Source organism: Pygocentrus nattereri, chromosome 4 (genome assembly GCF_015220715.1).
Source record: "Pygocentrus nattereri isolate fPygNat1 chromosome 4, fPygNat1.pri, whole genome shotgun sequence".
Taxonomy (NCBI): domain Eukaryota; kingdom Metazoa; phylum Chordata; class Actinopteri; order Characiformes; family Serrasalmidae; genus Pygocentrus; species Pygocentrus nattereri.
Genome location: NC_051214.1, coordinates 37,086,368 through 37,111,664, shown reverse-complemented (window position 1 = coordinate 37,111,664; position 25,297 = coordinate 37,086,368). Strand labels below are relative to the sequence as shown.

The 25,297-nt window shown below is 40.6% G+C and overlaps 1 protein-coding gene across 3 annotated transcripts; it reads left to right on the top strand.

The window, feature by feature from the left end:
* Positions 1-354: 354 nt before the first annotated feature.
* On the top strand, positions 355-25,272 carry adam17b (ADAM metallopeptidase domain 17b). 3 transcript variants are annotated; one of them, XM_017682261.2, is made up of 20 exons: positions 355-652; positions 1,067-1,252; positions 3,332-3,464; positions 4,577-4,710; positions 10,351-10,439; positions 11,112-11,298; positions 13,675-13,802; positions 13,982-14,068; positions 14,207-14,317; positions 14,788-14,932; positions 16,856-16,947; positions 17,043-17,195; positions 17,365-17,564; positions 18,364-18,467; positions 18,735-18,869; positions 19,564-19,694; positions 21,061-21,139; positions 21,239-21,327; positions 21,430-21,486; positions 22,077-25,272. In XM_017682261.2, exons 2-20 carry the CDS (start codon positions 1,171-1,173, stop codon positions 22,449-22,451), a joined length of 2,511 nt encoding a protein of 836 aa, XP_017537750.1. In that variant the 5' UTR covers positions 355-652; positions 1,067-1,170; the 3' UTR covers positions 22,452-25,272. The 3 variants fall into 3 exon arrangements, with proteins under 3 accessions (XP_017537750.1, XP_017537741.1, XP_037393724.1); XM_017682252.2 differs by lacking the exon at positions 355-652 and having other exon boundaries at positions 698-1,252; XM_037537827.1 differs by lacking the exons at positions 355-652; positions 1,067-1,252 and adding an exon at positions 2,880-2,958.
* The last annotated feature ends 25 nt before the right edge of the window (positions 25,273-25,297 follow it).

The following is a 25,297-nucleotide window of genomic DNA, read 5'->3' as shown; positions in this document are numbered from 1 at the left end:
AAATGTAAGACTGAAAATATTTCTTTTAAATAAATCTTTATTTTGGCGTTAGCTCATTGTTGGATGTTGAAGTCATTTTGAGATACTTGGTCAATATTTTGATATACTGCCTCCAAAACCAGAAAAGGCATCAGCAAAATTTTGCCTCTGCCTCTTACAGAAAAGCTTCCTGTGTTGACATCCTGTATAAATAAAAATAATGCGTGGCCACGCCTTATTAACGCGTGGGAACGAGATCCTAAGGCGTGGGAATGCGATGATTAAGTCGTGGCCATGACTTGGGCGTGAGAACGAGATCACGGCTTACTAAGTCGTGGCCACGACTTGATTATCTCATTCCCACGCTTTACCAAGTCCTGGCCACGCATTATTTTTCGTTATACGGGAGGATACCAGCGGGGCTCCGTAACTCTGTAAAGTATATGTCCACATAAGGAACATCGCTCAGCTCCTGTAGTGTCATTCGACCGCAATTCATCCGCATGTGATATAAAACTACATTTCCACTGAGCACCGAGCGGGAATATCAGAGTGATGGAGGCGAGAAATAAAAATAGCACAGCGCCTCAACGGCCGTGACCAAACTCTCTGGACGAATTTATCCTCTTATGTAACCCACAGGACACACATTAAAGTGAGAAGCTGTGTAGAGGTCAGTTCAGTGTCTGTTAACTGCTACTACTATTTTTTGGCACGTCAAGTTTAATCGAGCTCGAAGCGAGCTGGCTTCGTGTTCGAATTTTCCGCTCCACCTTAAGTGGCTGACGCGCCGGAATGTAGTTAACTTCTGCACCATTTAAGGTGGAACGGAGAATTCGGTTAAGAAGCCTCGTGTGAATGTAAGCAGCGCCCTGCGCTCTGGCCCGTGCACAGCGACTACAAATGGCAGGGATTTTTTTCTGCTTCATAACTCTACAGTACTTCCGGGTGTCTGGCCGGTGTTTGGGTCTTTTCCTATCCACTCCTCAGATCTCTGGTCCTCTGCGCTCCCTGACCAGCCGCACGGTGTCTCTTTCACTGTAAATATTAACGTTTCTACCACTTCTGTCCTGTCCACCATGTCCAGATGTTGGTCCCGGCCACGCTGCTAATCCGTCCGATAATGTTTAGCTGCTGCTGCTGCTGCTCGACTAAAGCGGGTTACATCGACACAGATTTGCTTTCATCGCCATGAAGCGCATCGCTTTACTTCTGCTCTCGTTCCTTCTGACGGAGTGCTCGGAGAGACCTCTGCGGGGATATGGAGAATATGGTGAGTTTGGACTGTACCGTGCAGCTAGAGAGGATAAGTTAGGCTAGCACTTAGTCAGGACATTTGTAAGTCGTAGACCTCCATACGTTCAACAGTTCACATGCGATTGTGTGATTTGTTCAGGGCTACATGCTGAAACGATGGAGACACCAAAACGGAGTGTACTGGTATGGATTTAAAGAGGGGTTCCAACAACCCCCCCCCCCATTCCTCCATAATTCAGTCGTTGAGATGTAAACAAAGCCATTTTTCAGTGTAAAACCGTATAGAACACATTATCCATCAAAATAAAGAATCATTTCATCATGAACCGTTTAGGCATGAAATGGCTCTATTAAAGAAGCATTCCCTTTACTGAAGAGCTATCTTTTTTAAGAGTTTAGAGAAACTTGACGGTTTTCAAAACCCATTTGTGTGTTTGTGTTGTGTTGATAATGGTAAAATAGTGGTAAATCTGAAAATAGAAATTTCTTTGGGAACTGTGTTGCCGTGCAACTCTCTTCATGTTCCTCTCCGCTGTGGGTCTATTATTCAATGTTTAAGGCCCAAAGCATCTCAGAACTAATGTAAAGGAGCGTCTCATTAGGCAGCATATTTATAATCATTTCATGGAGTAACGTATTAGAGACCTTACATCTTTCAGGTATCTGGTTCCTATCACCACCACTGTGAGTAATTTGACAATGTAAGTTTATCTAGAACAAAGCATTTCACATAAAAGCACTCTGAACTACTTTGTTTACATCTGAACTATGTAATTGTCCAGAAATTTTGAAAAAGCAGTGGAACTTCCTGCTAAACATACAGAGATCTGTCCACCTGGCTTACAAAGAAATAGGCTTATTGTGTTTGGAAAAACTCCATAACGTGATGGGGCTACTCTAGCTGCATTATGAACAGCAGTGTCAGAGCTGGAAGTAATTTTTCCCTGCAGTGGGCAGCAGCGTTATTCTCACAAACATGATGGAACAGGAAGGGGCTATCCTTGAACTGTTCCCACAAAGTTGGCAGTATGAAATTGTCCAAAATCTCTTGGTCTGCTGAAGCATTAAGAGTTCCTTTCACTGGAACTAAGGGGCCGAGCCCAACTCCTGAAAAACAACCCCACGTCATAATCCCCCCTCCACCAAACTTTACACTTGGCACAATGCAGTCACACAAGTACCATTCTCCTGGCAACCACCAAACCCAGATTCGTCCACCGGATCGCCAGATAGAGAAGTATGATTTGTTACTCCAGAGAAAACGTCTCCACTGCTCTAGAGTCCAGTGGCGGCGCTTTACAGTACTGCTTTCGCTGCTTTGCATTGCGCTTGGTGATGTAAGGCTTGGAGGCAGCTGCTCGGCCATGGAAACCCATTCCATGAACCTCTCTATATGCTGTTCTTTAACTAATCTGAAGGCCACATGAAGTTTGTAGGTCTGTACTGATTGACTCTGCAGAAAGTCGGCAACCTCTGCGCACTATGCGCCTCAGCATCCGCTGACTCCACTCTGTCATTTTACGTGCTCTACCACTACGTTGCTGAGTTGCTGTCGTTCCCAATCGCTTCCACTTTGTTATAATGCCACTGACAGTTGACTGTGGAATATTTAGTACCGAGGAAATTTCACGACTGGACTTGTTGCACAGGTGGCACCCTATCACAGTAATATGCTGGAATTCGCTGAGCTCCTGAGAGTGATCCATTCAATTATTTGGATGGGTGAGTGAATACTGAATGAATATGTTGCAAATATATAGTTCATGTATGTTACGAAATTTATCTCATTACAACACATTGGGAGCCACAGAGCTAATTCTTTTTATTTTTATGCATTTTGTTATTTTGGTTCATGTCCAATAATTCACAAGAAAAACGTTACAGTAAAGAGATTCAACATTTAAAAGTTTGTCTTTCCAATGCAGATTCCAGTTCAAGTTGATCTACTAAATTATGTGAATATTGTTCACCTGTTCACTATTCTGATAATAATGACATTAAAATATTCATGGACATGCTTTGAGACTGTTTAATGAGAATGACCCAGCTGCTCAGCTCTCTGTGGAACTTCATCTTCCTACTTTTATTCTCTCAGATCACCTCAGCTCGATGCTGGCAGACTTTGATGTGCTGAACTTGTCCAGTCTGCAGCAGCACTCTGTTCGTAAGCGAGATGTGCAGACGCACACACATGCAGAGAGGCTGCTCAGCTTCACCGCATTACAGAGGTGAGTGTGTCACCCACCCATGCCTTTAGAATGAGTGTATAAGTGGAGTTTCTGTGGCAAACACAATAGAACATCCAGGTAAACTGTGTATCACAGTATTAATGGTGTGAACTACATAACTGACCACAGTTCATGAGGCTAAGAATAACTGGGATAATATTGTCCCTGTCATATCAAAACCTGTTTTTAAAAAGTTATTTTTATTTATTAATTTGTTTGTTTTGAAAATGCTTTTTATACTATGTGAGCATTTTATTATGATTTCATAGTGACCAACAGAAATAATTCAAATGACTTTGCATTACAATTAAAACAATTAAATAACATTTTTCTTGGGATGCAAGATAATATTGGAATCATCTCAGTGTCATCAGATAACTGATCACAAAATTACAGGCATCGGATGGACGTCTAAGTTTGATTAATATTTTGATGATTATTATTGGATGATATTTATTGTGCTCCAAAAAAGCTGAATATTTAGGTGACGTTCAGATACTGCACTTAAATATCTCCTTTTATTCATTTTACTGTATCTGTAACTGTACAGAAGTGAGTGTTATTTGTTTGTAATGTTAATCCAAGTGAATATAGTCGACATTTTTTAATGTTTATTGGTAGACTACATGAAAAAATGTAAATATTGGCAACCTAAATGTTCTACTCTTCCAGAATATGAAAAATTGTGTTGTCAAATATCATATTTGATTTAATTTAAAGTATCGACCAGATCTAAAGTCTTTGGGATGCTGATTTAAAAAAAAAAAAAAAATCAGTCAATACTCATATGTTTCTGATATTACTGTGCATCCCTACTGCCTGTCAAAATACCATTGCTAGTAAATCACTAAGTAATGGCTGGTTTCCCAGGTTCACAAGAAGCCTAAGCCTAGACTAAATAGTTTTCATTGGTGAATCACCATTGGCATTGCAGTCCATTCCACGAATAGGCTTGAACTATGTCTGATAAGCTGGCCTTGTTTTCAAAACACCTGTTGAACTGCATTTGTTATGCCATGTTTCCCATTGGGGATCAGTTCATTTTCAGTCAGTCTGTTTTTCTGCTTGTCTGTCTGTTGATCTGTTTATCATCTGTCTTTGTTGTTTTTCAGGCACTTCAGGCTGTACCTGACGACCAACACTGAACTTTTCACAGACGACTTCAGTGCTGTGGTGGTGGGGCAAGACGGCACGCAGGAGGCTTATGAGGTCCAACGAGAGAACTTTTTCACCGGCCACGTCGTTGGTAGGGTTGCGGTAAAATCTTCTGTTTGTTATAAATGCTAGAATCAATTATAAGTTTCATGTGTTTGTTTTGTACTGCTCTAACATAGAAATGTATCTGACAGTTTTATGTGTTTGGAAGCATCAGTGTTGTGTATATGAAGGACTCGAAAATTAATAGTACATATTAAAATATTTGTATTGCCCTTTATGTACTGCTTTCAGTATTCTTATAATGCACATGTACTAATGACTAAGTAAGCATGATATTAATGTAGTAAATGTATACATATTGCATAAGTGCACATTTTTACTTATAAGCATGTAATTAATGTGTTATAAATAAGAATTATACAAGTTACTTACAACATATTTATACAAATAATTATACAACGTATTTAGATAGATAGATAGATAGATAGATAGAAAGAAAGATAGATGCTTAATTGATCCCGAAGGACATGTAGCAGCCAGTAGCAGACACACAACACTATACAGGAACCGTAAACGGGTGTAGACATATAACAAGAGTAAATAAACCAGATCCTATCTACAGGCATATTTACAAATAGAAAGAAAAAAAATTGCAACAGTCTGTGATATCTATAACCTGAGATGAAAAATTCTGTACAATAATGACTGTACAAAAATTTACAGGTGACAGCATATAATGACCACAGAATGACTAAACAAATATGTGCATATATTGTACCAAACAAAGTGTCTAGTGTCCAGATGTGCAAGGTGCGCAATTAGGTATGCAGAAAGTGCAATATGTGCAGCACGCTGTCTATATGTGCAGATGAATAGATAAACACAAGATAAGCATGAGATTCAGATTCAGTGTACCTGTCGGCCATTACCCTCTCCACTTCAACCCCCTCAATAGAGATTGGCTGTGTGGGTGGCCTAACCCTGCGAAAGTCCACTACCATCTCCTTGGTCTTGGCAGTGTTCAGAAGCAGGTTGCTCCCATGGCGCCACTCCACAAAGTCCTTCACCAGGGTCTTGTACTCCCCTTCTTGTACTTCCCTTCCTGCCCTCCCCTTACACAAGCCACGATGGCAGTGTCGTCAGAAAACTTCTGCGTGTGGCACGTCTCAGAGTTGTACTGAAACTCTGAGGTGTAAAGTGTGAACAGAAAGGGGGAAAGTACAGTCCCTTGTGGTGCTCCTGTGCTGCTGACCACAGTCTCTGATGTACAGTCCTTCAGTATGACATACTGAGGTCTGCCAGTGAGGTAGTCAGTAATCCAGGAGACCAGGTGTGGATCCACTTCAGATTCAGATTCCTTTATTGATCCCAGGGGGAAATTGCAGTTGTTACAGTTGCAGCCATTTATGTAAAAATAAACACTTTACTAATAATTTAAGACAATTGCATGCTAACCAGCTTGTCTTGGAGGGGCTGAATGGTGTTAAAGGCACTGGAAAAATGAAAGAACATGACTCTTACAGCACAACCACCCTTGTCCAGATAAGAGTGGGCACAATGGAGGAAGTATAGCATGGCATCCTCCACTCCCACTTTCTACCTGTAGGCGAACTGCAGGGGGTCTGTTGCATGTCAAACCTGGGGTCTGAGAAGGTGTAGAAGAAGGTGCTCCAGTGTCTTCATGACATGGGATGTTAGAGCAACAGGCCTGAAGTCATTGAGTTCACTGGGTTGACCCCTCTTGGGTACTGGAATGAGGCATGATGTCTTCCACAGTGAGGGAACCCTCCCCAAGCGCAGACTCAGTTTGAAGATGTGCTGTAGGGGTGCCCCCAACTCAGCAGCACAAGACCTAAGTAGTCTAGGACATACTTGGTCCGGACCAGCTGCTTTCCTTGTGTGGAGTTTCCTCAGCTCACCTCTAACTTGATCTACAGTGAAGGTGTGCAGAAGGGGGGAGGGGGGGCTATCGCAGTGCTGCAGATCAGATCAGATGCCTTGATGTGTGAAGAGGGGGTAGAGGGGGTCGTGATGTATGTTCCGTCAGCGTGGCATGAATATCAGTAGGAGCAGATGAGGTGTTGATGTCCAGGCAGACAGAGACTGAAGTGCCAGGAGCTGAGAAGAGGGAGGGTGTGGAGGTGACTGCTGGACATGCAGGTGCTGTGGATATCTGAACAGGGCAGTCAAACCGGTTATAGAAGATGTTGAACTCATTGGCTCTCTCTGTGTCACCGTCTAACACACTGTCTATCCTCTGCTTACAACCTTTAATGGTCTTCATACCATTCCATACCTCTCTCATGTTATTCTCCATTAACCTCCGCTCCACCTTCACCCTGTAGGACTCCTTGGCCTCTCGCAAGTGGATTTTGAGCTCCCTCTGTACGTTCTTAAGCTCCTTCTGGTTGTTGTCTTTAAAGGCTCTCTTCTTTTTATTCAGCAGGCCTTTGACATCGCTGGTTATCCAGGGCTTGTTGTTAGCAAAGCAGCGTACAGTTTTCACAGGAACAACAGTCCATCCATCCATCCATCCATCCATCCATCCATCCATTATCTTCCACTTCTCCGGGGTTTGGGTTGCGGGGGCAGCATCCTAAGCAATGAGGCCCAGACCTCCCTTTCCCCAGCCACTTCCACTAGCTCTCCAAGGGGGATTCCGAGGCACTCCCAGGCCAGCTTGGCGATATAGTCACGCCAGTGTGTCCTGGGTCTTCCCCGGGGTCTCCTCCCAGGTGGACTTGCCTGTGACACCTCCCGAGGGAGGCGTCCAGGAGGCATCCTAACCAGATGCCCGAACCACCTCAACTGGCTCCTCTCGACGTGAAGAGTCCCTCCGAGTCCCTCCCGGATGACCGAACTTCTCACCCTATCTCTAAGGGAGAGTCCAGACACCCTGCGGAGGAAACTCATTTTGGCCTCTTGTAATCGCGATCTTATTCTTTCGGTCATTACCCAAAGCTCATGACCATAGGTGAGGGTGGGAACGTAGATCGACCAGTAAATTGAGAGCCTTGCCTTATGGCTCAGCTCTTTCTTTACCACAACATACCGGTAAAGAGCCCGCATCACTGCTGACCCAGCACCAATCCGCCTGTCAATCTCCCGCTCCCTTGTACCATCAATTGTGAACAAGACCCCGAGATACTTGAACTCCTCCACTTGAGGCAAGAGCCTATCCCCGACCCAGAGAGGGCTCTCCGGCCCTTTTCCGCCAGAGAACCATGGTTTTGGATTTAGAGGTACTGATTCTCATCCCGAACAACAGGAACAACAGTGTCCATGCAAAAGTTCATGTTGTCCGTCATGCTGTGTGTAATACCCTCAATATCCTCTCCGTATGGCTCCTGCAGTCCATTCCGTGGACTCGAAACAATCCCTGAGAGCCGCATCGGCTTCAGGAGACCATTTCCTGAAGGAGAGTGTGGTTACAGGCTCTCTCCGGGCACGGGGTTTGTACTGAGGCTGCAGGTAGACCAGGTTATGGTCAGATTTTCCCAGAGGGGGCAGGGGTGTGGCGATGTATGCATCCTTCACATTGGCTAAAGGAGATCAATTGTCCTGTTCTTCCTGGTGGGGCATTCTACATACTGATAAAAAGATATGAGCAGTGAGTCCAGTGTAATGTGGTCAAAAGCACCAGAAATGGCAATGAAAGCCTCAGGCTGCTGGGTCTGTAGTCTTGCGATGGTAGCATGTATGACGTCACACGCCGTCTCAGCGTCCGCGCGAGGGGGAATGTAAACACAAACAGCAATGGCGTGTGACAGCTCCCTAGGGACATAATAGGGATGAAGACTCACTGCCATCGATTCAATATCCCGACTGCAGATTATCTCCTTCAAAGTCACATGTCCTGGGTTGCACCATCTGATGTTAACAAAAAGCATGAGTCCTCTACCTTTGCTTTTGCCACTCCGTTTCCCTATCCACTCTCACGGTGGTGAAGCCGGGAATGTCCACGTTAGCATCTGGAATGTTGCCAGTTATCCACGTTTCCGTGAGACATGGAAGACTACATTCCTGGTATAAATGCTGACTACGAACCAGTGCAGCTAGTTTGTCTGTCTTGTTGGCCAGAGAGTTCACATTCCCCATCACCACCGAAGGAATAAATGGTTTGTACATCCAGCGTTTCTCCATGCGCTGTCTGTAACATGTTAGTCCAGAATTTCTCTTTGGCATTCAAATGGTTGGAGTTCTGGTGTCAGCAAAGGCCAGAGCATATGATTTGCATCATTTACATACTCATTAAGCCATTCAGTGACCCTTCGTACCTTGTGGATGGGGGCATTTTTATTCTGGAAGAGACCACTCTCGTCAGGATTAAGATGATTGAGATGTCACTGATTTACAGTGATCTTAGGGGGACAAGTGAAGCCACACATGCACTTGCCCACTTGTGGAGAATATGGTGAATGATGACTCATCTGACCGCATCACTTTTTCACATTTCTGTAGACAAGTGACTATGGTTTTATCATCACTGAACACTCAAATGTGCTTTCAGCTTATAATATCCTTCTCTGTGAAGTTGTGGATGGACTGTTCTTGCTGACTCAGTCTGATCACTTCCCACTTTAACAATCTCAGTCACATGAGGAACAGCTGCTTTTCTGTTTTTCCTTACATATCATACATCACACTCATTGGATACTTTTAACCACAGTTACTGATGTCTTTCCCATAGATGAATGCAGGGATCACTTTAGTCCTTGTTTCCTATTAAAACACTAGCCAGTTGAGCAGTCTTTGTGACCTGTATTATGTACAAACTACTTGGGTCTGATTCATCAAACTTTTGTACAATGTGGAAAGGAGCTGAGATTTGAGTACAACTAATAAATCATCTATGGTGCATGAAATCAAGTGCCAGCCTACTAGCACTAGCACTTCATTTATGTATAATTTACATGAAGCACACCCAAATTCATGCAGCTGTTTTGTTAGGAAGCCAATAAACGACAACATTTAGCAGTTTGTGAGCCAATGGCTGTTCTTGTAGACAGAGTTTGAGGTCAAGCAGTAAGTGCCCTGCTCCTTCTTTTTAAATGTCTTAATAATTTAACATTGAAGAATAACACAATTGTTAAGTGTGATTATTTTTTCTAAAATAAATGCTTATTATTGCAATGCATTATATTAGAAGCTTCTACACTAGCTGTGTTTTTAAAATTTTTGTGCACTGTCAGTATGAAACAAGAGCACAGTGTAATTAAATGTAACATGGAATAGTTGCATCATTTGTTTATACATATAATTTTTATGTACATGTAAAATAAGCACATTAACTTTTGTAGTGGACTGACAAGTGCACTCTTTATTATTGTTATTTTCTATTGTTATTCTTATTATTGGTGTAGTAGATTTGAAAATAGTTTTGGTTAAAAATTCAACTTTTTTTAGGTTGTTGAAAGTTTGTACTCAAATTTACACACACAGTCCCACCAGAAATGAGTATGGTTGTACCAATATGTTGAACATATACGCTGAAATTGATGAATAACAAATTTGCATGTGCTCTTTTTATGGTCAGATGGAATTGTACACAACTTTATTACATTTCTACATTCTTTTATTCAGGTTCATTTATCACCCATTTTTATATTTTGGCCAGTGCCTAGGTAAAAAAAAAAAAAAAAAAAGAATTGTAAAGATACATGGCTGGTCGCATGCAGTAGGCCTAAATTAGTCCCTCTGATAATGACTTAACACCTTGTACTTGCAGGGGAGGAAAACTCTCGCGTGCAGGCTCACATTGATGACAATGACTTCACTGCCCACATCCTGACTGATGAAGCTGATTACAACATAGAGGTAAGTAACACATGAAACCGCTTGTCCTGCAGTTGTTGTTTTTTTCCTATTTTCTGTTGCACTGCACCACAGCAGTGCCATTAGTCAGGCAAGTGTCTTCTTTGATTGGAAGGGTAGACCTTTTCTAAATAGTAATTTGTAATTAGTAACAGTAATTTCGACAGTCCACACAGTCCCTATATGGAAATTGCTGAAAAAACAGCCTGTATTGATTACACTGTTTTTGTGAGCTTGTGAACCAATGCATTTTCAAATATCCATCATTCAGCCAACAGCAGTTTAGCACATTCATGCTGAAGACATAAGTAGAGTTTCAGCCTGGATTGTGTTTTGAACAAGGCACAATGCAGAGCAGCCAATCAGGACAGAGCTCATTTACATATATCAGTCTTAACGACACAGAAGTAGCCTGCTTAGTTCTAAGGGAGAAAGAGTGATATATAAAATAAGCTGTCATGTAAATAGGAAGTATAGCTATTTTAGTACAAAAAACAGAAATGCATTAAAAGTGAACTTGGAAAGGGGGAGGGGTTTCTTTTAAAATGCTGACATTCTGACATAGAATTTGATTAGAATCTAAGTGAAGAATGAACTTGCTGATGTTAAGACATTGTCTGTTGCTATTTTGAGTAGATGTTATGGATGTCTTGTCTGCTCTGTGTGTGTTTGTAGCCTCTGTGGAGGTTCACTGAGGGTTCGCCGGATGACCGTTTGCTGGTGTACCGCTCAGAGGACATTCGGAATGTGAGTCGGCTTTCCGCTCCTAAAGTGTGTGGTTATGTCAGTGCCGAGGCGACTCAGCTCCTGCCTGACAGTGTGCGTATGGCCACAGCACAGGAGGAAGATGAGAAAGAGGAGGGTGAGTGATTTGTAACTGGACTGCAATAAAATGGCCAAAAAAAATAATGTTTATACAGTCTCTCCTGATTCAGATGTTTTGCCCTGGAGCTACAAGGAAAATATATCTATCATGTGCACATCTCCCTGTTACTAAGTAACAGAGGCATCTGAGCTGTTAATCAGTTGTGCTAGCTAGTTGTTTCGATATTTCTATATATACAAATTGCTTCAATATGTATAGGCAAAAAGTCTTGCCACCTGCCGGAAGTGATCTACTAGGAATGTGATGCTGCTCATAAAATAATTTTTGTTTATGTTATGCTAACTTTTGCTGATTTTGTCAGGACAACTTGTTGAAGCGAATCATTTTATCAACAGCTTTCACCTCGGATGTAATGTTAAAGAATTTGTTAGAGCAGTAAAACATCGCAGTGACATAAGCCGGTTATCATAAACAGTGAAGCAAACCCATGTCACGGGATGCTCCAACTGGATCAAAATCATCACCAGCAAGATGCTACTGTGGTTCCCCACAGGTTATCAGATTTAAAACCCACTCCATGCAGCCAAATTCACCTTACATGTTTCTAGAAACAGCAATTTCACAACCAAATGAAATAAAACTGTCACTAACTTTCTCTATTGTCATTAAGGCATAGCTATCGTGCTCAGCACAGGTTACTGTGTGCAGCAATATTACTATTACTCCCTGAGCCAGCAGCTGCCATAAATACTGAAGTAACAGACCTACTGTAAATATCCTAACAACAGGGCCTATTACATATGTAAAATCCATTTGCAGTAGTTATATTTGGTGGTATGGCTTTGAACCTCCCTGCCCTTTCAGAGCAGCAGAAAAACATCCATAATTATCATGCCTACAGGAGACCACTGTCCAGCAGGAGATTGCAAAGTGGCATGCTGTGAAAGCTTGAGATTGGGCAAGCTAAAGCAGCTTAAAAATGCTGGTAGGGTGAAAGCTAGCATATGCTTTCCCCGGCTCATATGAGGCCAGCCACTGCATCTTTTCAAATTCCCACAAATGCAACATCAAAGACAGCTCAGTGTGCTTGGAGGAGAACACTAACTGCCAAATCTGTTATGTCAGCCAAAAGACTGCAGCTGCACTTCTGAATCATTTGTAAACATTTTTTAACCGTTTGAAAAAATAATTGTTGTGTTCTCATTTATAAGTGTGTGAGCTGGTTCTTCTAGCTTTTGTCTGTATTTGTCATGTCTGACAGTCCTGAAACATTAGTCTTTCTGCTTGAAATTGGCTGGTTAAAGCCTCACACTCGTTATTCGGCACTCAGTTCTGCGTGCACGGTGGGTTCCCCTCTTTACCGCAGTGCTTCATTATTAATGGAGGCATAATTAGTGCCGACTGTAATGGCACAGGGAACTAATGGTGTGTCCATACGGTGGGGGTTGCACAGGGGGAGTGTGAGCTTAGTAGAGGGTTGTGTTTACTGTTCTTCAACACTGAGGAGCTGATGCACTTCCATCATGCGCTCCACAGCGGGAGAGTACCAGGAATGTCTCAATTTGGGAGCAAGATATTTAATGATCTTGGATTTTTCAAATGTGTTTAATGATCAAATCAGCCCAATTGCAAGAAAATAATGGGCTATAAGTTTATCAGAGAAACACCCAGCCTTGTGGCCTGTACTAGCGGATCCTGTGTTATTGCTTCATTCACAAAGCTAGTGTAATGGTGGAAGCTGGGGGCAGTAGACTGTAAACACAAGTGTTGTTTATTAGACAAAATTTGTAAATTGTTGTCCAAGGCAGAGGCTAAAGCAGTCAATCTCTTATGGGTAGATCCACAGCAGGCTAAAATCAGAAACAGAGGACACAAGCTGTAGAAAAACACAAAAGCAAGAATGTGGGAATGGGAACATGTATAGCATAATCTACGAGCAAGCATCACATGAAACTCACCTAAGAGAATACGGTTCAGAATAAAAAGGCTTTATCAGTGCTTCACAAAAAGGATAAACTCAGACGGCTAGAATTACACTGGTATGGCTCACAAAGTGCAGGTACAAACAATGTATGTACACAAAAAAGTCACATGTAACAAAGGTAACCAGTCAAGACACAGGTGATAAAAGTAACTAGTGACAATTGAGCAGTGCCAGAGCAGAGACAAGTTGGTTCCAGGGTGGCGTGGAATCAGGACGGAGCCAGAACGAGAGGGAGCTTGAGTGAGGCGGAGACAGAATGAGGTGAGGCAGGAGTAGGATGGAGCAAGACTGAAGGAGAGCCCGAATGTGGCAGACCAAGGCCCAATTGCATTTCTTATTTTTCTTACCCCTTGTTTTCGAGTTTCACCTTGTAAAGTGCTGACTATGATCACACCTATTAACTTTCCCCCTCGCTATCCTTTCCACAGAGCACCTGCGAGAGAGGAGGCAGGCAATAGACCACAGTAAGAACACCTGCCCCCTGCTGCTGGTGGCTGACTATCGCTTCTTCAGACACATGGGCCACAGAGAGGAGAGCACCACCATAAACTACCTGGTGAGGAGACAGTTTTCTCTATTAGTTTCTGGCCAGCAGGTTAGTAAGGTCTACTATTAGACTGCAGAACATTTTGAAAATGGCATAAAATGGATCACAGAAACCAGCTTTCAGGTCTATCCTAGCCTAAAAGCAACATTGTTTTATAACAGTATCTTTCTTGGTTATAAATTTTGCAGATTGAACTGATTGACCGAGTGGATGACATTTACAGAAACACGTCTTGGGATGAGGAATTTAAGGGATATGGTGTTCAGATACAGCAGGTGTGTGTTAATGTGGTGGTATGTGAAGATCAGTTGTGCTCCAGACAAAAGCAGTACCTCTGGATAGTGAATCTGAAATTATGAATGTTGTCTTTTGCTTTGTGATGGAATTGAACTTGTTCATTTTGACTTCCTCAGATTATCATTAACAAAACCCCCACCAAACCGGATCCAGGGAAGGCCCACTTCAACATGAGGGGGAGTCCAGTGAAAAACAAAGATGTGTGGGATGTGAAAAAACTGCTCGAGGTGAGATTGAGTTTTCAGAATGAAGTAGCATACACTGTATGTCCAGAAGCATCCAGACAACTCTTCTAATTAGTGAATGTCCTTAGAAAAGTACTCTAGTGTCTGGAGGGATGGAGCTCTATCCAATACTTGGATGACTTCACCAATGCTTTTGTGACTGAATGCAATTAAATCCTTACAGCAATGTTCCAGTATTTCATGCAAACCCTTCCCAGTAGAGGAGAGGGCTGTTACGGCACAAACTCCCTATTAATACCCTTGATTTCAGAATAAACATTGAATGAGTGGGTGTCTACAAACTTTTGAGCATAATAGTGTAATAATGTGTAAATATAAAATATGCATTAAACATATATTTGTTAGTGTTTATTTTTCCAAAATAAGTTGATTGGGACTAGAACAAGATAAGGTGGGCTTTAGAAATGACTACTTTTCAGAACTGTTACCAATCTTTTTTTTTTTTTTTGCAGCAATTCAGCATTGACATTGCTGCCAACGCCTCCAAAGTGTGTCTAGCTCATCTGTTTACCTATCAAGACTTTGATGAAGGCACTCTGGGACTTGCATATGTTGCACCAGCTAAAGATGGAGCCCCTGGAGGCCTCTGCTCTAAGGGTGTGTAGTTTCCTTGGAGTTTCTTTGCCATATTCTAAAGGTACACACATTGTCTCTGAGATAACTGCTGAATTAAGGTGCTTTGTGTATTTTTTCAATGAAAAAAACTTGTAATTCGTCATCTAAACAGCCCCACACTCTACAGTGATGCTCATTTCTCTATGAGGTTTGCCACACTATGTTAGCTTCAAGCTACTGGTGATTTATGTTCATATTTGATGGCTAATCTAGTTAAACATGGTTTAAGCTTGTAACTTGCTTTCTGTTTTGTATGGCAACCCTAGTCAGATGCCCATAGGTGTCACAAACACACAGATATACATCTTTAGACGTAGAAGCATTTTTTTAGGTTAAATGAGGTAAGTGATTCTGCTGGACTTACGAGCTACTTATTGTTAACACATAAGGCTACTGTGTTAGTGTCTTTAAATCCAGGAGGGAGCTACAGCCTGTGGTAGATAAGACGCAGGTTGTGTCTTACAGTATCACAGATTGCCTGCTTAGTTTACTTCAGTTCAATACATCTTTGAGAGTCTTGAACATCAGAAGTGGGAGCTGGCTAGGCCTGCTACAGTAAAGGAACATGGAAGATTCCATGTGTATATGGACTGCATTTCCCATGAATCTGTGTGAAGGATGTAAAAGCATGACAGAATAAATGGATTAAAGTCAAAGTCTTTGTATAAGATCCTCTCCATGTTAGCCAGGAACTGCAGGCTTTTGTTCCAACAAAGCAGGATCTCATAGGATCGTTTTAAGACTGAACAGTTGATTAAACAAGTACAGTCGTGTGTGCTTTTGCTTGTTTGGAATGAAAACCTGCAGCCACATCAGCCCTTTCCTGGTCAGATTTGTCACCCCTGGTTTAAGCCATAGTTATTCTAAAACAATATATTAAAAAAAAAAAAAGATAAAGTAAAATGATTAAAACATTTTCAAGATTCTGTGCTAACTCAATTTCAGCCAATCTGTGACATGTTAAGGCCTTAGTACATGAAGGTCAGATAAAAAAAATATATATATATTGTCTCTTTGGATCTTGTGTTCAGATGATTCTCAGGTGGATTTGATCCTCTCAGCAGAGCCTTTTGTCAGTGTTAGTAATTTAAGTCCATGCCTTGAGCGCACGCAGTCATTAAAGCAAAAGGGGACAAACGTCATGTAAATATTTCAAAGATCCAATGATTCACTCAGATTATTATGCCAATAATAGAATTTGTAGTGAAAAACATTGTATTAATCAGGGAAAAATTTAAAATAGAACCATTTTCATTAGTGGTCTTTTGGAAACCACTGTATATATACTGGAGGTCAAATTTAACAACCAAAACACAACACGATGTTAAAAAGCACAGATGTTTGGAGAGCAAATTATTTAGGACAGTTTGTCCTCCACCAAACAGTAAAGAGAATACACTGTCCCTCTCCCTGGCCCCCAAATCTATGGACAGAGTAAATTTGTGTTACAGAAAATATGGATTGTAAGACACGTCAAGAGAGCTGCAGAACAATATATACATATATTATAAAATGTCTAGGTGTTGTTTATACAGTTGTCTAGTTATTAGCCTTATAAAGTGTAATTTTACAGAAGTCCACCCGGGTCACATCCGTTTCAGAGCCTACATCAAATAACGGCTCAATCGACTACACAATATTCAGACATTTCATCATTCAGAGATTTTCTAAACTGGCTCCCTTTGCTAACTCAGGTCAGTAATGGAAAGCTCCACTTCTGCCAAAACACACTCACGTCTTTGTTTATCTTTGACATCATGTTTGTTTACAAACTTTGAAAGGGTCTTTATAGGCATGAAAAACCAAGCTCAGTTATAATTGATCTAATCAAAATCCATGCATCATGATTCACCACTGTTTTCTGCACTAATGTAATGCCACTGTTTTGCTTGTTTGTTTTTGAAGAGAGCCCTCAGTCATCAAGTGACCAGCAGTCCATTTACCTGAACACAGGCTTAACCAGCACCAAGAATTACGGGAAAACCATTCTGACTAAGGTGAGCTAATACACCAGGTGTTTATGCAATCCAAATAACCTCACCTGTGATTAGATAACGTTAATAAAAATCAGTCCTGTTCTTACCTCACACAGGAAGCCGATTTAGTAACCACTCATGAGCTTGGGCATAACTTTGGGGCTGTGCATGATCCAGATGACGTTCCTTACTGTGCCCCCAGTGAGGACCAGGGAGGCAAATATGTCATGTACCCCATCGCTGTGAGTGGAGACCACACAAATAACAAGGTACACCTTTGCCTAATTTACAGTTCAGTCATTGTAGTATTGATAAAGATGGTTTTTAAATCTTCATGATTGCATTTAAACATATCACCATCATTTGATAGTCATTAAATTGTCTTGTGAGCCACCATCAAGAAATGGTTAATTTCCTGACTCCTATCTTTGTTTCCAGCTATTTTCCAACTGCAGTAAGATCTCCATAGTGAAAAGGCTGAGGCACAAGGGCCCGTCCTGTTTTAAGGAGAGGAACAGTAAGGTGTGTGGAAATTCGCGGGTGGAGGAGGGCGAGGAGTGTGATCCCGGGCTGCTCCACCTCAGCACTGACCTGTGCTGCACGGCCAACTGCAAGCTGCGGCCAGACAAGCAGTGCAGGTAGAGCGCCCTCATGTGGCTGCACCACAAAGCATGAGCTGAACAGCAGAGCTCTGTGATTTCTGTATTGGGTAAAAAGCTGCAGAAACATTTCTTATGCAATAATCTTATTTTTTATTGTAACCTTTAATTTTAAACAGTAAGAAAAATGTCAGTTCTGATATGAATATTTAGACTGTAATAGTGATGTAGGTGTAGACGGATACATAGATACATGGATAGAAAGATAGATACGACATAGAAATCGATTTATTGATCCCTGGGATGAGATTTGGTTGCTATAGTCACTAGTGTAACACCATGTAAACTAGCATTTTACAGAGTAGCACTGTATACACTAGCGTTCAAAAGTTTGGGATCACCGTTTTCAATAATATAAACCTAGTAATGGTGGCAGATAAGTGTAAAACATGATTCTAGCATTTGACATGCTGCCCCAACTTTTTTGGAACTAGTTGTAAATAATTACAATATATATAGAATACAGTATCTAAAAATATCGTTTGTTGTCTGGTTTAGGATAATTGAATCTGCATGGTGTAAATTGTTATTTTATATAAAATAACTAAGTATTAATGTGACAGATTGTTCCCAGCTTTGGCTGTTAGTGTGCATTGTAATAATTAGACACGTAATTTAATATACTAAACATACAGACAGGACAAAGGTAATAGTGCAAACTCAGGACATAAAGTGCAGATGTTATCAGTATTGTAGCTGCTTTATTTAATTAAGTACACAAAATCTTCCTTGTATGTTGACATTGGTCTTGGCTCTCTTGTCTCTTTTTGGACTGCAGTGACAGGAACAGTGCCTGCTGCAAAAACTGCATGTATGAGAAGGAGGGGAAGCAGTGCCAGGAGCAGATCAACGCTACCTGTAAAGGCGCATCTCACTGCACAGGTGAGACTGAACTACAAAATTCATATTGAATTATGAACTGAGTATTTAGGGAGTTGTTGTTAATGCAGTGAATTGGTCATGCACTTAAATCAGTAGAACAGAACAACACCCAATTAGAGCCACTGTAAACTTTTGTCTTTATTGTGCTCCTCAAATGAGCAATTGTAAATACAGAGCTGTCTGTAAAGGTGTACATTTCTTCATCTGCAGTAAACTGTTTTAAATTTTATATCTCCTTTGTCAATCTTTTTTGTCCTGTCTTGACAGGTAAAAGCAGTGAATGCCCTCCTCCAGAGAGCCTTCCTGATAAGACCACCTGTCTGGACAGTGGCCAGTGTCTCAATGGAGAGTGCATACCATTCTGTGAGGCATTTCTGGGCCTGCAGTCATGTGCTTGCAACGGTTCGTTTTACTTTTATTTATTTTTGCGTTGAGCTCACTCAGCAGGCACAGAAGCTAGTGTTCAAAAGTCTATTGAAAAATTTTCTGCAGAAAACACTGAAAGGAAAAATAAAATAAATAGCTATACAGAGTGTCAAAATCTAAGACTTTACAAATCATTGTAATCATAATGAAAATGAGAATTAGTGATCAAAAACATTTTCTTTACCTCGCTTGCGCTTGTCAGTACAGGTGCGTTCAAACACTTTGAGCTGTGAAATACTGAATAAAATATCTTCAAATACTCTCTCGTGTATAGATTGTAGTGTTTCAGGTTACACTGTTATTATGAAATATAATAATAGCAATTATTAATGAAAAAGTGATTCCAGTCTTTTAAACCACATTGTACTTTTTTTAAGGTTGAAACAGCTAAATGACATATTTATAAATGAGAAGCTTGAGAAATTTTTAAATACCTAATCTACAGGTTCATTGTAATAAAGTAAGAAATGACTTTTAAAGTTAAAAAAAGTATTTTATGTAATGTTTTTGAAGTAATTTTATTTCAATCCAGTACAAAACTTGTTGACATCTAGGTTAAGCAAAGAAGTACATGTTTGGTTTGTTTTCTGGGCTTGACTATATTATAATAGTGCTTAGTGATGTCACGTTATATATGTCATGACATTTAAATACTGTCTCCATGCCACAGAGACAGATAACTCGTGTAAAGTGTGCTGCCGCAACGGGACAGGTACATGCTCTCCGCACCAGGATGAGAGGGGTAACTTCCTCTACCTGCGCAAAGGCAAACCCTGCACAGTGGGCTTCTGCGATGGAAGCGTGAGTTCCTAAAATCAGTTTACACAAAGACAGCTACAACAGAGAGAGCCTTTCTGTTTATCAGTGCCATTTTCTTCAGGGAGCTGAATTTAACCCTTAGAAGCCTGTTACTGAGATATTATTGTGATTTTGCTGTGTTTTGAATTAGTGATGGCATATTGGTAGCAGTGGATAGCTGTGTTTGGCCAGTAGACTGGATATTGGACTGAAAAATGAAATCGATTACGTTGTATGATGTCATGTTCTTAGCTATGTATTTGTTCCTGTGCGGTAGTAGAGTGTTTGAGTAGTTTGAGCATGATAGCCTAGTTTTAGACACTTATCTAAAGCGCTTGGGTTAGAAACAGCTCATTTTAAAGCTTTAGAAGAAATATCTATATCCTTATTGTTATTGTAAAATACTTAAGATCTGAATATGAGTATTGGTGGCAAAAAAGGCAAATTTAGGAAATATCCCTACTTTTTATTTACCTTGTATATACACATACATAATTATATATATATATATATATATATATATATATATATATATATATATATATAATTTGATATATTTGATCTACATTTCTTATTGGCAAATACAAGTTTGCTTTTTATAAGGGCTCCCGAGTGGTGCAACCATCTAAGCATTGGCCCTATCATCAGGAAATTGCGAGTTCGATCCCTGGTGATGCTACAACCATCTGTAGCCATGAGTCCACGAGAGCACAATTGGCCTCGCTCTCTCTGGGTGGGTAAGATGGCCCCCCTTCTACACCTGTCAGTCAACGCGATGCTAGTCAGCGCAGGCGTCTGATAGCTGACGTAACAGATCTGGCAAGCACGTTCAGCTGTTCGATAACGTTGCGTGAGTGGCTGTTTGAAAAGATGCCGTAGCTGGCCTTACAGGTCTTGGAGGAAGCCTGTGCCAGCCTTGCCCTCCTAGTGTTGGTAGTATCGTGTGGTTGGGGGAGTCCTAACTAGTGGGTGGAATGGGAAACGGGAGAAAATTGTTTTTTTTTTTCCTTTTTTTGGGTTATCAGTTATTTTGTTTTCTGGTTTATTTTGTACATCCTGTTATGTTTAAAAAGCCTTTATTTTAAAAACAGAGCATGAAACGATGTCATACCATGCGTATAAGTTTTTACGAAAATGTCACATATCCTGTTTTTCGTTGCAGGGCCTCAGTTTTCCCACTGAATTTTGGTATAGGTGTAGCAGAAGCATTTAAATACAGCATGAATGCACTTACCTGACTCACATTATAACATCTTAAAACTATAAACAGATAATCATAATCAAAATTGGCAGATTGCCAGTGAGTGTTTGGAACCTGAATATGCCGATTCCAATTGTGCACCCCTGCTCATTTCCATTTTGCTTGCAGGGTAAATGCATGAAGCAGGTGCAGGATGTCATTGAGAGGTTGTGGGATTTCATTGACAAGCTGAACATCAACACTTTTGGTGAGTGCTTTCTGCACCACTGTTACCCTCCTTCTACAGGTGATTGATTTAAAGCAGGCAGGGGAGAGCAGAAGTGAGAGAACTTTTCTCTTTCCTCAGGAAAGTTCCTGGCTGATAACATAGTGGGCTCGGTTGTGGCCTTCTCATTGCTCTTCTGGATCCCTCTCAGTATTCTAGTGCACTGTGTGGTAGGTCTCATAGATATCTCTCATTTACCTTACTCAGCACAGATCTAATAACTAATATTTACAATACTAATATTGTATTTTATCTGCCTCTATCATCTATAGGATAAGAAGCTTGACCAGCAGTATGAATTAAACACCAGATCACTCTTTTACCCGAGTGTGAGTATTAGCCAGGACAACACTGTGGACACAGTAATGCTGTTTATGCACGGCCTAGTTTTATATTTTCCCTGCTCTAACACACTTCAACAGTACTGATGTTATGTCGTATTGTGTAGCACAGCACTGCACCCCTCAGCCTCATCAGTTTGACAGAATTCTCTATTTTGTATGCAAATGGGATTTTGTCCATCATTATTCTCTCATTCTAGTACCCAGCATGAATTACAGAGATACGTTGTACAACCTTTGGGAATCACCCCGCTGCAATAAAGATCTTGACTTCTAGCATAGCTGCTGATTTAGAGGCTAATAAATACAGACATGATATTAGGCATTATGTTCCTCTCACCTTCAAGATACATCATCAGAAGGGAATGTTCATCTTTAAATCAATAAAATCTACAGACAATTCTGACACCACTGTAGGACGCAGTGGTTAAATTTTTTATATTGGCCCATTCATATTTTTCATCCATCCCCTTAAATAAATATGGGTAAATCTTTTTCCAGTCCATTCCTTTAGGTTGGCGATTGATGTCCTCACTGATTATTCATATAAATATGCATGTGCTTTTGTCTGTTTACAGAATGCAGAGATGCTGAGCAGTCTTGAGTCGGCCTCTGTGCGCATCTTCAAGCCACCCTCTGCCTCTGCTCTCTCCGCTGCCCCACGTTTCCAGACCACTGGCCCACTGCAGACCAGCACCCCTCCTGTCCTACTGCCTGCGACCTGTGTGACCCCTACAGCCCCAAGCCTTTTGCCCAGCATGGAGCCTTCACGTATGGCCACCATCCAGGAGGACCCCAGCTATGACTCTCACCTGGACGAGCAGGCACTGGCAGAGGAATTCCCCAATCCAGGCTCTGCCCCCCGTTCCTTTGAGGACCTGACAGACAGGCCAGAAAAAGCCCTGTCTTTTAGGATGAAGAGACACAGGAGCAGCAAAGAGACAGAGTGCTGAATTTGTGCATGTTAGATTAAAATTTTGGCAATAAAATCTAATTTACACAATTTTCCCCTTACACTACATGTAGTAAGCCTTTAGTTTTGAACTAGAGCTAATACACCTCACAAATAATGGAGGCAAATAAAATTGTGTAAACTGCACACCTAAATGATCTCCCAACCCAAGTGGTATAAAAATTGGCAAAAGTACATTGCCTAGCTACACACAGTAGTACCAGCAGCCTTCTGGAAGCCTGAAGCCTTTCTGTCTATTTATCTTGGCTGACTACATTAGAGATAAGGGGCAAATTATGGAAATTTGATTAAGATTGGTGAGTAAACAATAAAACGAGTGCAAGTGACAGCATGAATGCAGGTAGAGAAACAGAATAGGCATTGCTTGCATAAGCGAAGTGTTGGCTGGTGGTTATGTAAGGGTGTTACAATCTACAGTATTCAGAAAGCAGTATGGTTTAGATGATCTGAAATCGCATATAGTATGAACATAGCGTTTAATGCTCATGTTTCTGTAATGCTGAGTTTATTGCCAAGAATGTAAGGACCTACATGTTGGCTCTGAATCTTTTTTCAAGTGGAATGTTAACTAGGCACACTGGGTTGTACGAGATCTATGCACATATGACCAGCTTTATTGTTAAACGGTAATAAAGCAAACAGAAGTTTACAGGCCTGTTAAGTTATAGTAGTCCTAACAGGCATCCAGTTTAGGGAGGCATGTACTGTGGAATACGGCTCTGGTTGAAACAGCCTACTTTATACTGCTCATACTTACTGTACCTCTAGTAGTAAATAGTATACAGTATGTGACAAACATTAATTTCTCTGTTATGCCAAAGATACCAGGATGATGTACTGCTCTGGCCAAATATGCAAATAAGCATGCATAAGCAATTAGCAAGCATGCCATCTTTCTGATATACTGCATCCCAAAATGCAACATATTCATTTCAAGAGGACGTGTGACTCTGTAGTACAGTACACTGTACATGATGGTAAACATCACTTACTGGATATTATACTGTACACTACCATACAGTATACAGTTGATACTGGTTCACTGTGCAGTACATAGTATACTGTTTCGAACACAGCCTGTGTTTAGTTCAGTTGTACTTTAATACCTTTGTATGCATGATTACAACTGCAGTATTGTGCATCTTTACGTATTGGGTCACACTTTGTTTTGATGGTCCCCTATAGTTTATCTATAAAAGCCCACATTGTCAGTAAACGACCTGTTGATTATCAACAGCATTAGGTTTAGGAATAGGACCAGGTTTAGGGTTAGGATTTGGGTTGAAGAGATGATTTAAGCAGATTTTAAGTTAGAGACAAGGTGAGCGTCATCTACAGAGGACCATTAAAATGGAGTGTTACCATAGATTGTTAGTTTCTAACAAAATAATGAATATAATGAGTAGTAACTCACTGGAAGTTACTTTACAGCAGATGTCTTAAAATCTAAACCATGAATCCAATCTCCTGTCCTGGATTTTGTAATCACTGTTCATTACTGGAACTGTTGATTAGGGATGCAATGATATCAGATTCATATTTGCTTTAAAAAAACAAATTGCATCAGACAGATGATTAGACTTTTAGGTTTTTTCAAACCAATATTCAATGATGTGTTTATTAAACTCTGTAAGAGCAGTTTATGTGATGCTGGGTTACTGTGCTAACGTCAGCATTTTTCCAGTTTTACTGTATTTGTAACCGTTTATTGTGTCACATAATGCTCTGTAATGCTGATCCAGTTGGATCTAGTCCCACTTTCAGACAACGTACATAGAGAAATATCGGATTGCTACTGTTGATGTAAATGTTTGGCCACCTAGTGTCATACCAACCTGTGATTACAGGACAGGAAACTAGATTCAAAGTCCAGATTTGAAGATATTCTCTGTATTTTTCTGCACTAACACACCAGATTCTGCAGTGTAGTTGACGTTAAGGAGAGAACTTGATATTAGTGGGAAACGTAACAGTATTTTTTCCAGCTTCAGTGGTATAGTTCTGAAAATACACAGGTAATTGGGTTCTTTTTCATATTCACCAGCAATTTAAAACCAGCGTTTCTGTCTTTGCTTATCATTTGTGTATTCCCTTTTCTGGTGCTCCTTTATGCAAGACAATCATAACATTTCTTTATGTAGGTGTAGAATTTTGGTTTAATAACTGATTGTAGTTCATGTGTTTGAAATGTAAAGGTCTGTTTGGACAGATATATGGCCTTCTGATATTTAAATATGAGTATCAACAAATATTAAGATTAAACAGTTGGTCATTTGTAATATTCAGGAAGTTTTTAGCACAAAGAGTATTGTTAATCTCTCGATTCTGTTTTATATTTTTAAGCAACGTACTGAAAAAGAGCAGCATCCAAAGTGCCTTTCTGTATGTCCAAAGAGTTTCTCTCATGCTGCCTGTTTTCTTTGAATATTTTGGTTCCTCTCAAGTATTATGCAGCATTGTCAAACTCCTGCAGTAGGATCAACTTGTATATTCAGAACACCTGAATCTGTCATTTACTTGAATGTAGTGAAGATGCATTTGCATCATGCTGTGTTCTCCTTTGTAGTTCAAGTGAAACCATTTCTTTGTACCTAACATGCAACGTTTCTAAAATTCTGTTTTTGTTATGTAGTTTGTTCTGCTGGGCTTTGTTTTTGTGCATTTTCTTTGTGAGCATATCGTGATGGGTGGCTGGAGTATTTAGACTGTCTGCCACAACATTTTGGACATTTGAATGAATTAATATCTCTTCAGCTGTGATTTTGTTTCTTTTCTTATAATAAATTTAAAGTTACCCTTAATATAGTTTGTTTTTTTATATATATA